This window comes from Gigantopelta aegis, unplaced genomic scaffold (assembly GCF_016097555.1).
Source record: "Gigantopelta aegis isolate Gae_Host unplaced genomic scaffold, Gae_host_genome ctg2220_pilon_pilon:::fragment_2, whole genome shotgun sequence".
Classification (NCBI taxonomy): domain Eukaryota; kingdom Metazoa; phylum Mollusca; class Gastropoda; order Neomphalida; family Peltospiridae; genus Gigantopelta; species Gigantopelta aegis.
This window is the reverse complement of record NW_024532872.1, coordinates 23,399-35,892: the sequence shown is the minus strand read 5'-3', so window position 1 is coordinate 35,892 and position 12,494 is coordinate 23,399. Positions and strand designations below refer to the sequence as shown.

The 12,494-nt window shown below is 40.1% G+C and overlaps 1 protein-coding gene across 1 annotated transcript; it reads left to right on the top strand.

The window, feature by feature from the left end:
• The first annotated feature begins 1,276 nt into the window (after positions 1–1,276).
• Positions 1,277–11,778, top strand: LOC121391360 (E3 ubiquitin-protein ligase TRIM71-like). Its single transcript, XM_041523018.1, has 3 exons — positions 1,277–3,169; positions 9,980–10,048; positions 11,059–11,778. The coding sequence occupies exons 1-3, from the start codon at positions 1,777–1,779 to the stop codon at positions 11,709–11,711; spliced, it is 2,115 nt and encodes a 704-aa protein (XP_041378952.1). The 5' UTR covers positions 1,277–1,776; the 3' UTR covers positions 11,712–11,778.
• The last annotated feature ends 716 nt before the right edge of the window (positions 11,779–12,494 follow it).

The following is a 12,494-nucleotide window of genomic DNA, read 5'->3' as shown; positions in this document are numbered from 1 at the left end:
CGTAGATTAAATGTAGGGTGGATTTTTTTTTTTTTTTTTGTGTTATTTGTTTGTTTGTTTCTTGCTTTTCTGTTTTTGTTTGTTTTCTGTTTTTTGTGGACTTTCAATTTTTATTTTCTAATTATTATTATTATTTTTTTATTTTTTTTATTTTATATATGTTTTTTTTTTGGTGGGGGGGGGTTGTTATTGTTTTTGTTGTTGTATTTTATGCAGGTATTGCTTTGGTGTGTTGATACACAACTTCTATCAGGTGTCTTAGAAACAAATTATTGTTAACATCATCGGTAATGAGAAATGATTTGGTGCAACAGACCTTAACCGACAGGTGGAGTTATGGTAAACCTGTACCCAGGGGCGTTGGCTGGTGGGGTTAGGGTGTGTGTGGACTAAACCATTTTGTTTTACAATGCAGTATTAGACTTAGCCCGCGTGTCTTCTAGCGTTATATGCTAGTATAACTCCAGAGGACACTCGAGTATGGTCGTTATCATAGGGTTTAACGTGCACATTCAGAGCAAGCTGTTGTAGCGTACGCCTACACTAGACCAATATCAGTTTATTCATATAGGTTTCCCCAAGAGAAATGTACACACGGCTCGCTAGGTTCATTATTGATCCCCACCCCCAACCCCGCGCCCTCCCAGGTTCAGACCATGTTACGCGTCTGCTCTACCTGTATCGATGTGTAATAACACGTGATTCGTATCTAGGTCAGTGTCTTGTCATGTCACACTGCGGATTTCCTGAAACCTGACCTCGTAATTTTCCGGGAAACGTACATGTCTGTACCTGAAAGCTGTGTACTTGTATTCGCTGTAGAACACTCTGACATTCACGGGCTGTCGGCGTACAATCAGGGGCGGAACAGGTGTGTGTGACATCGTGAGTGATAACGTGTGTCCTACAACAACAGTGGCATCAAAAATAGAATTAACAATAATAATAATACTAATAAGAAAAGTTAACTGTGTTAATAAAACCAACAATAAACATTGTTTAACGAAATATAGAAAGTGTCAATCGGCAGGTTTCGAAACTACTGCACCGATTCGCAGTGACTTTTTCGTAAATAGAAGAACCTTAACCGGTAGTTAAGAATATGTAGTAATTTGTAAATTCACACACACACACACACACACACATACGAACATACAATTTGTCATTGTTTCATATAGGTCGAGAAACACGTTATATACACTCCCCACACCCCACCTCCGGACTAATAGTTACGGACCTAACTGAACGGCAAACTCGCTGGCGTTTCGAAAGGAGGTCGGCAAGCTAATAGATCTGTCACGCACTGGCGATCTTAAAAGAAATTCAAATCTCAATAAGTAACATCGTGACGTTGTAAATGTTTTACTCTCTGTATCAAACAATATACGAGGATGCAGTTGTCGACATTGTACTCGTTATCGAGACGAATAATGACGTTGTTGCAGTATAACAATATACGAAGATGCAGTTGTGGATATTCTACTCGTTATCGAAACGAATATTGATGTTGTTGCCGTATACAAATATACAAGGATGCAGACACGGACATTCTACTCATTATTCAGACGAATAATGACGTTGTTGCCGTGACCATTTTATTTCTATTAACTATTCCGGAACATGATAAATTTTATTTTTATTCCAGGTGAAAATCAAGAAGCTAGACTTTGCTAACAGAGGTTATTAGAACGTCAAACGTAGTCCACGACAGCTGGCTGTATACACGTGAAATAATAATCCAGTTTATCATTCAAGTGAATAATCTATTAACTGGACATGGCTGAAAGCGATGTTGTTCAAATTCTGGAAATTCGTGACGAGTTCGTTACGTGTGAGATTTGTTTGGAGTATTTTGACGATCAAGACAAATCTCCACGTATCTTACCGTGTTTCCACAGTTTCTGCTGTCGCTGTCTGGAGTCGATTTGGGAGAAGTCACCAGCTGGAGTAAGATGTCCCAACTGTCGACAGGTTTGGCCTGTTCAGAAGAACATTCCAGGAACATTTCCACAGAACAAGGTGTTGAGGAATTTAATTGAATATGTTAACATGAAAAACAAGCTGGATGAAATTATGTGCAACGAGTGTCCGGACAGTTGTAGAGCAACAGTGCGTTGTATGAACTGCAGCGAATACATGTGTCAAGCATGTACAGCATACCACAAGAAATTTGCAATGTCGAAACATCATCACACTGTTCTTATTTCGGAATATATCAACATGCCCCAAGAAGTCCTTTTCCAACAGAAATATATTTGTACAAACCACGAAAATATGAACTTGGATATATTCTGCAGGGTATGTTCAGTCGCTGTTTGTTCATCGTGCGCTCTTATCTCTCATAGAGATCACGAGATACTAGACCTAAAAGATGTCTATCAGGCAAAGAAAGATCAAATTAGAGCAATCCTATGCGATTTAGAAACGTCGAAAGACACATCAGAAGGTTACAAATGCAAGCTTGTTGAACAGAATGAAGCACTAAGTGTTATGAAAGAACGACGTTTGCAAGATATTGATGACTCATATGAAAAATGCATCACAATGTTGTCTGAGAAAAGACAACAATTAAAAGAACAAGTAATTTCTAACGTGGCCAAACAACAGGCTGACAGAAATGAGAAATTGGAGAGGCTAACTCAGTCAAATGACAGTAAAAGTCAACATTCTCTTTACTGTCAACAAGCGATGTCGTATGCACGCGCTGTTCAGTTTATAGAAATGTCTGAGGATCTGGAGAAGGAAACCAGAAGGCTGCTAGAAATACCTCAACTGTTGAATATGAAGATGGAAAAGGTAGACGTAGATCTGGATACCTTTGATGAGGTTTGTAAAATCCTGCAGAAACGTACAATGGTGGTTGATATGTCGCAGATAAAACCATGTATTGAGGTGACGGATGCCAAAAAAGGTGACGAATCCCGTGTGATTCAAGTTACATTGCTACCAAAGGAAACTAAAGTCGGCAATCAGACAGATATGTTAAAAGCAATGATTGAACCAGACACTGAAATGAAGGGTGAGGAGAAACCGAAGACACAACTGATTTCGTTTGGTGCGGGGAGCGTTACGTATAAGCCAACGTGTACTGGACCTCACAGGTGTTTCATTAGTCTCTGTGGACATCAGCTGACTAATGATGGAATTGTATTTCACAGCAGAAACAACGGTAAGTTACTTCATAGTCTAGACAGAATATTTATTTAAATTAAAATATGTGCACTTGCATTATAATTACAAATGTGTTGGTACTTATTGATATTATATGTATTGAAAATTATACCCCACTTCCGATCTCGTTGTTATGGTTTCTTTTGTTAAAAGTATAGATGTATTCACCGATAACTTACACTTATCGTTTGCGGGAATCAGTAGCTTAACAGTCTTCAAAAACATTTCTCCTCCTGCAGTTAGAATTTAAACTCTTCTTGATCGTCCAAATTAAAATGCACAGAAAATGAAGTCCATTTAACTAAAGCGGCCCTCACATATCAGCCGGCGTCCGCGCGATTTTTCTAATTGCAGGAGTCGCCGGGGGATTTAGAGCCCGTGGATGAATCGGGCGAATTTCACGTCTGCGACGTGTGCCCTCACATATTACAGGGGGCCCGGGCGGTGCCCTTTGAACATTGGATCGCAGTGGAGACAGTGCGGCCGCCAGGGCGTCGGCTGGACACCGTTAGATATTCTGGCGGTCGCCGACTGATTAAAGATCAGATCGGTAGGCGTCCTGGCGTAGCCTGGCCGGGCGAATGGCGATTGATGAGGCCGCGTGGGGGCCGTTTAGAAACTGCCGGAGGGGCCGGTCGGGACCAGCGGGGCGCCCGGCCGATGTTGTACAAATCGCCCGGGTTCCATGAGGGTTCCGAGAGGATATCGTAGGGTGGCCGTGAGGGGCCCGTGAAAGTCCCACGGTGCCCGGCGGAATTTTTTCTAATACTTTTCGTCAAAATCTTTAGGCGGCCGCCAGATCACCGGTCGGTTTCCGGCAGGCCGCCGGGGGGTGGGGGTTCGGGGGGTCTAGTCACGTGTCTACGGGATTGCCACGACCTAAAATCACGCTTGGAATATCGCAGATTTGGAAGTTAGGTTTTTCGAGGAGCCCGTAGAAATCGGGCAGCGAAAATAACCTTTTTGGCCTGTTTTAGGACCGATATGTGAGGGCCGCTTTAAACAAAACAAAACAAATTCCATTCTGGTATTCAATTTCCTCTTCTGTTTTTTTCTCGCTGGCTTATTTTCACACCCACGACCTTCTTTAACAATAATTCGCTGTTACAAAATAAGAGAAAAATGGTTTTGCTTCGTTACACTTATCATTTACATATAACAAAGTTCAAACTATGTTTTCGTAATATTTCAACCAATAGAACAAGCCATTTACAAAAATTAGTTTGCTGGCCGACATCATTTGCATATACCCAAGTTCAAATTATGTTTTCGTAATATTTCAACCAATAGAAAGAGCCATCAAATTACACACGCGCACTTATTCATAATAGTTCCCTTGAGATATTTACAGCACGATAGGTCTGTTAAAATCATGCAATCTGCGGAGCTGTAGTTAGTGTGGTAGGGGTATCAACTACCCCCTATGCAGTAAATTCCCCAAAAAAATTCCCCCAAAAAATCATTAAATATTATTTCATATCATAAAAGTTATTTTTTTAGACAATCTAAATATAAAAATGTTCTCGGAAATAACATTTTAATACTTAATTCTCCATACTATACGCATCCCAAGAAATATAAACTACGTCCCTGAGTTTTAATATATTCTGATACCAGTACAGCCCAAACAGACACTGGTGAAACTGCATCAAACTGCATTTACAAGTGCGACAGGAACAACTAACATAGACAGTTTCACTGTTCCAGAGCAAAATGTGAGGTTCACGGCGTCTCGTCCACGTTCCATTCGTTTCATTATTTACTACTTTCTAGTTATTGATTTTATTAGCCATAGAACTAATATAATAATTCACTCGACCTTAAGTGGGGTATAAGTCAGTTATACCCACACTTACTCGGTGTAGCGGTGAATATCCCAACAGTTTTGGTCGTGAGAAACTCCACAGCGTCGCCTCGGAGGCCCCATGACCAAAACTAGTGATATTCACTGATACACCTCGTAAAGTGTGGGTATAACTACTACATATCCCACTATGCTTGCGATAATTTTGCAACACACAGTGTGGATAATAACATAAACTGTGTTGCCACCGCATTGGTTTATTAGGCTGTAGGTGGAAACATGCTTCTCATAAATAATCTATATACTCTCCACAGCATAACAAACAATGAAGCAACTCGACATTCTTTGTATCTCTACTAGTCAGTGTTCTATACTTTGGTACTAGCTTGTCTGTTCACATCCCAACATATCCTACACTTTGCTACTAGCTTGTCTGTGTTCACATTCCAACATGTCCTATACTTTGGTACTAGCTTGTCTGTGTTCACGCCCCAACATGTCCTATACTTTGGTACTACCTTGTCTGTGTTCATGTTCCAACTTGTATATTTTATTTCGAGCTTTTCTGTGTTCATGTCCCAAGTTGTCCTATATTTTGGTAATAGCGTGTCTGTGTTCACGTCCCAACAAGCTCTATACTTTGGATCTAACATGACCTATCCTTTAGTACTAGAGTGACTGTCGTTTATACTTTTGCACAAACTGGCCTGTGTTCATGTCCCAACATGTCCCATACTTAGGTACTAACTTATCTGTGTTCACGTCCCAACATACCGTGTACGTTGTTACTAGCTTGTCTGTTTTCATGTCCCAGCATGTCCTATTCTCTAATACTAACATGTCTGTGTTCACGTCCCAACATGTCCTATACTTTGGTAAATGCTTGTCTGTGTTCACGTCCCAAAAGGTCCTATACTTTGGTGCGAGCTTGTCTGTGTTCATGTCCAAAATTGTCTTATATTTTGGTAATAGCTTGTTCACATCCCAACGTGTCCTATACTTTAGATCTAGCTGTACTGTGTTCACGTCCCAACATGTCCTATGCTTTGGATATAGCTTGACTGTTTTCACGCCCACACATGGCCTATGCCTTGGTACTAGCTTGTCTGTGTTCACATACCAACATGTCCTATATGTTGTTTCTAGCTTGTCTGTGTTCACATCTCAGCATCTCCCGTACTTTGGTACTAGCTTGTCTGTGTTCTCGTCCCAACATGTCCCATACTTTCATAGAAGCTAGTCTCAGTTCACGTCCATTGTCCTATACTTTAGCACTTGTTTGACTGGTTTTTTTTAAAAATACTTTTGTACTAACTTGCCTGTGTTCACGTCCCAACATGTCCCATACGTTGGTACTAATTTGTCTGTGTACACATCTCAACATGCCCTATATTTTGGTATTAGCTTGTCTGTGTTCATGTCCTAACAGGTCCTATATTTTGGTACTAGCTTGTATGTGTTCACATACCAACATCTGCTATATGTTTGTACTAACTTGTCTGTGTTCACGTCCCAAAATATCCCATAATTTGGAGCTAGCTTGACTGTGATCACGTCCTGACATTTCCTATACTTTGATTCTAGCTTGTCTGATCTCTCGTCCCAACATGTCCTATACTAGTTTGTCTCTTTTCACGTCCAAGGATGTCCTGTACTTGGTAATAGCTTGTCTGTGTACATGTTCCAAAATGCCCTATACTTTGGATTTAGCTTTACTGTGTTCATGCCCAAACATGGCCTATGCCTTGGTACTAGCGTGTCTGTGTTCACATACCAGCATGTCCTATATGTTGGTACTAGCTTGTCTGTTTTCACGCTCCAGCATGTCTTATTCTCTGGTACTAACTTGTCTGTGTTCATGCCCCAGCATGTCTTATTCTCTGGTACTAACTTGTCTGTGTTCACGTCCCAACATGTCTTATTCTCTGGTACTAACTTGTCTGTGTTCACGCCCCAGCATGTCTTATTCTCTGGTACTAACTTGTCTGTGTTCACGTCCCAACATGTCCCATACTTTGGTACTAACTTGTCTGTGTTCAAGTCCCAACATGTCTTATATGTTGGTACTAGTTTGTTTGTGTTCACGTCCCAACATGTCCTATACTTTGGTACTAGCTTGTCTGTGTTAACGTGCCAACACGTCCTATACTTTGGTACTAGCTTGTCTGTTTTCACGTGTCAACATGTCCTATACTTTGTAACTAGCTTGTCTGTGTTCACGTGCCAACGTGTGATTGTTGTATCTCCAGCTGTACGTGTCCTAGACTTTGATGCTAGTTTTTCTATGTCCATGTACCAACATGTCCTATACTGTGCTACTAGCTTGTCTGTGTTCACGTCCCAACATGGCATAGTTGGCATTTCCTTCTCACGTTTTGAGCGAGCGGGGGGTATTGTAGTATTTACCTCACCACCTAGTCACCTCTTAAGATCATGGTCCCAACCCCCCCCCCCCCACCCCCCACCCCTCCCCCCGTCTTTCTTTCTCCACACGTGTGGCATTTCTGATATTCGTTTTGGTATTTATTTAGACGTTACCAGTGTACTGGATCTGTTCAGAAATGTATGAGCAATGAAGATGTGTTGGTTATGAAACATAATATATGTAGAATGTGATATAATCATATTACATTTAGTTTTAATTATTTGTCATATGATTTGAACTAATAATATATTTTATAACAATAATAATAATAATAATAATAATAATAATATTATTATTATTGTTATTATTATTATTGAATTACAAAAAATAGTGTTTGTTATATAATTAAATATACAGTCGAGACTGGTCTAATGGTCACCTGCATATAACCGCCAACATAAATCCCACCCTAGGCATTTCCTTCTTTACTCTACCTGTATATAACAGCCACCTGTCCAATACGGCCAGCGGTCACTATTTTGTTTTTACAAAAATTAATGGTTGAACCTGCTAAAACGGCCACAAAATTACAATAACCACTATGATATCCAAAATGGACAGTTGAATTTGCCATCACAAAATATATACATGTATTAACCTGTCCCAGTCACAAAATAAAGTTATTGCTTTACTTGAGTTCCAACAAAACAGGTACATGCTTCAGTGCATCATTGGTCTTATTTGCATCTGATATCTGAATAAAAAAAGAAAGAAATGTTTTATTTAACGACGCACTCAACACATTTAATTGACGGTTATATGGCGTCAGACATATGGTTAAGGACCACACAGATACTGAGAGAGGAAACCCGCTGTCGCCACTTCATGGGCTACTCTTTTCGATTGGCAGCAAGGGATCTTTTGTATGCACCATCTCACAGACGGGATAGTACATACCACGGCCTTTGTTATACCAGTTGTGGTTCACTGGCTGGAACGAGAAATAGCCCAATGGGTCCACCGACGGGGATCGATCCTGGACCGACCACGCATCAGGCGAACGCTTTACCACTGGGATACGTCCCGCCCCGATATCTGAATAAGGTCGGGTATTTAATTTGCAAGACGACTTGATATTGGTTGGAGAAAGGCTTACATTGAACTTATATATTAACACTGAAGGGTAGTGTATTCCAAGGTGTGTGATTGCTGCTAGTCCGACAAGACGACTTGATATTGGTTGGAGAAAGGCTTACATGGAACTTACATATTAACACTGAAGGGTAGTGTATTCCAAGGTGTGTGATTGCTGCTAGTCCGACAAGTAGTCCCAACGGTATGTCACGATGTTTGTTCAACCATTACACACAGGCAAACTGGGCCTTTTGTTAATATATAATGATTTTGTACCTGCGTGACGTGCATTAATTTAACAGGTAACAGAATCCAGTGGAAAATATTCAAAGCAAAATGACTTTTTCAAAAGGTGTATAATACAGTGTATTTCAACAAAATGTATTAAGTTTATTCTTTGAACAAAACATATGATATAAATGTTCAGTTTCTTATATATAAGCCAGGGTTCTTTTGTATGCACACTATCACAGACAGGGTAGAACATACAACGGCAAATGATATACCAGCCGTGGTGCACATGGCTGAAATGAGAAAGAGCCAAGAGCTCACCGACGGGGAGAGATCACAGACCATTATAAAATATATTATTATTAAACAAGGCGCATTCACTGTCAATCTAATCATTCCTTGGTTAAAGACGTCTACGATTAGTACCTACTTCTTTTACAACATGTCATAAAATACGTAAACTTGATTGTTCCAAGTTAGTCGTTTAATTGAATAACTAATGATGTATTTTCAAAACCAATACATGTACAGGTCAACAGATTTAGTTGACATCGATTATTCGGATATCATGTGACACTGTCGGCTCACAAGGAGATGAAGGATGCCAAATGGCTGTGTGTTACGGCAACTGTGATTATGTAATGTCGTTGTAAAGAGGTGTTTTCAGACGTCAGATGCACGTTTGTTCCTATTTTGCTCTGTCGGTGTAGGAAGGTGTGAATTTCGGGGTCATGAACAGAATAACAATTTGTGGTCGAATGGTGTAAATCTCGTAGTAACAACGGTCATTGTGATATATATAACAACACATTTTACTAATATTTATTTGAGACAAAGTTTCCCGTCCCAAACAATGTTCAATGATTCTTATATCAAAGAAAGTGGTATGTGTTGTCCTGTCTACGGGAAAGTGCTTTCAAGAGATCCTGTATTGGGTTTTCCTCTAAAGACTATGTCACAGAATTATCAAATGTTTGATATCCTATAGCCTATCAATGATTATCCGATGTTTGATATCCTACAGCCTATCATTGATTATCCGATGTTTGATATCCTACAGCCTATCAATGATTATCCGATGTTTGATATCCTACAGCCTATCAATGATTATCAGATGTTTGATATCCTACAGCCTATCATTGATTATCCGATGTTTGATATCCTACAGCCTACCAATGATTATCAGATGTTTGATATCCTATAGCCTATCATTGATTACCCGATAGTGTCTAGTGACGTAGTTAAACATTAAACTTTTTTGTTTTTAATTTCAGATGACGATGTGATGAAAAAAATCCTCTTCGGTGCTGACGATCAGTCAGGACAATACAGAGAAGTTCTTTGTAAGTAACGACCACGTCTTTCTGTATTATATGGTTAAATCAATGTGTGAATTTCAGCAAACATCTCATACTTTCAGTCTGTTAGATTTAACCAAATTCATTGTTACCGCTTGTCCATATTATCGGCTACTTGACAGTTGGTGTTACCATGAAACTAGGCCTCAACAAGTGGAATGACTGTTCAGACGGAAGGTTCCCATGACATTAAATGGTTTTATGTCCTACCTGATCCTCTGATGGAGAGCAATTGTGTTGTCTGTCATGCAACTTTTCAGCTACAAGAGTATATAATGATTAAGAAAAGAATATTTACCAAAGTTGTTGCAAGGAGCGTGAGACTGAAATAGAGAGAAAGAGACATGACTATAGAGTGAACGATTGACAAAAAGCACGTCACCAGAGATATACCTAGCCTAATATAACTACAGTGTGTGTTTCGGGGGAGGGGGTTGGGGGGGGGGGGGGAGGAGGAGGTAGAGGTGTAGTAAAATTCAGAGCACAGTGATAAAGGTTCCCTTGAACTAAAACTAAAAATCTGAAAATGCCTCTTCTAAACGCACAATATCAATTTTAAACTAAAAAGGTCAATTTTCAACTCAAAAGACTACTTTGAAACTAAAAATGGCAATTTGAACGAGAGAGAGAGAGAGAGAGAGAGAGAGAGAGAGAGAGAGAGTCCATGTTGTAGTTCGCGGAAATCGTGTTTGCTCTCCCCCCCCCCACCCAGTGTTTCTGTGTGTGTATATGTATGTATGCATGTCTGACTCTCTCTCTCTGTGTGTGTGTGTGTGTGTGTGTGTGTGTGTGTGTGTGTGTGTGTGTGTGTGACAGAAAATCTGTCTAATCAAACATAACCACTAACAATTCTAGGAATTATACACAAATACTTACATAACACATGTTGCGTAATCCGTGGGGCATTGTTAACGTTTAACCTATTTAGCATAAAGTTAAGAAAAACATACGATGTTCATATTGTTTATTCATCTTTTTTACTTTCCTTCTCACAGTACCAACTGTAGAGTTTGACCGGAAGAATATTTACAGGATGATATGTAGTATTAACGAATCTGAAATTCTGGTGAACAAAATTTCAGCAACATCAACTTCTAACCAGACTTCCGGTCTGCAGCGTTTCTCTGGAGTGACAGCCAGAACGTGCATTCCACGACGAGGAATATCTTACTGGGAGACGGAAGTGGACTGTACGGTAGTAGGATCGGTAGAATTAGACAACGCAGCAGCAGAAGTCGGTGTTTGTATGGACGGACACTGTGACGATGTAGACGGGATTTGGAACAACGAACATGCTTGGTGTGTCGGTGTGTTCCGCTGTAGATCTCACAACAGTCTCTGTTTAGGTGTTCTGTCACGTGGAGAGCTGCTGTATCACAGTCCTGTGACAGGTTTTAAACACGACACACGACTCACTGTCACACTCGGACTGTTAGTAGACTCAGACAACGCCACTCTCCACGTTATCCGTGTTGACGACAACACAGTTTTACACTCAGTCTCAAACATCGACGTGTCACGGCCGCTAATGCCCATGTTTCGTGTTGGCAGGTCTGAATATTTTGATGTTAAAATGAAAATATCATCTGGCCCAGATCTTTCAGTAAACCGTGAACTGTTGGTCCTACTCTCGAGTTTAATTAAATAGTCAAAATGGGAGCAAGTCATCCAAATAGTTAAATTTAAAGTTTGTTTTGTTTAACGACACCACTAGATCACATTGATTAATTTATCATCGGCTATTGGATGTCAAACAATTTTGACACGTAGTCAGTCGTCCAAATAGGAAGCTCATGTTCCGACGTTTAATAGAGTTCGCTCGTTGATCTCGCGAACCGGTCTCAGTAGTCATCGGACTGGTAGATTCCCGAATCGTATAGGAAAATATTTAATTTGAAAACAAGAATTAGCTTTGGCGTCGGAAGCTGGGGACCAGAATGGTAGTGGTGTCCAAACTCTAAAGTCTATGCAATCTCCCCAGTTAAAGGGTAAATCGGTATATAGCTGAACCCCCACCCCCAGCTGCTGGCCTCTTCCGACTCATTTAAGTTACGTATTTACGATAACATTATTATGTTCATTCTTCATTGCATGTACTATTAAGAAATAGCCTGGCAACTTGAAACTCAGTTTTGGAAGAAAACCCAATGCATTTTTTCAGGGATCTTGTATATGCAAATTCCCACCGACAGGACAACACATATCACGGTCTTAAATATACTAGAAACATTGTACATTCCCACAGACAGGACAACACATATCACGGTCTTAAATATACCAGAAACATTGTACATTCCCACAGACAGGACAACACATATCACGGTCTTAAATATACCAGAAACATTGTACATTCCCACAGACAGGACAACACATATCACGGTCTTAAATATACCAGAAACATTGTACATTCCCACAGACAGGACAACACATA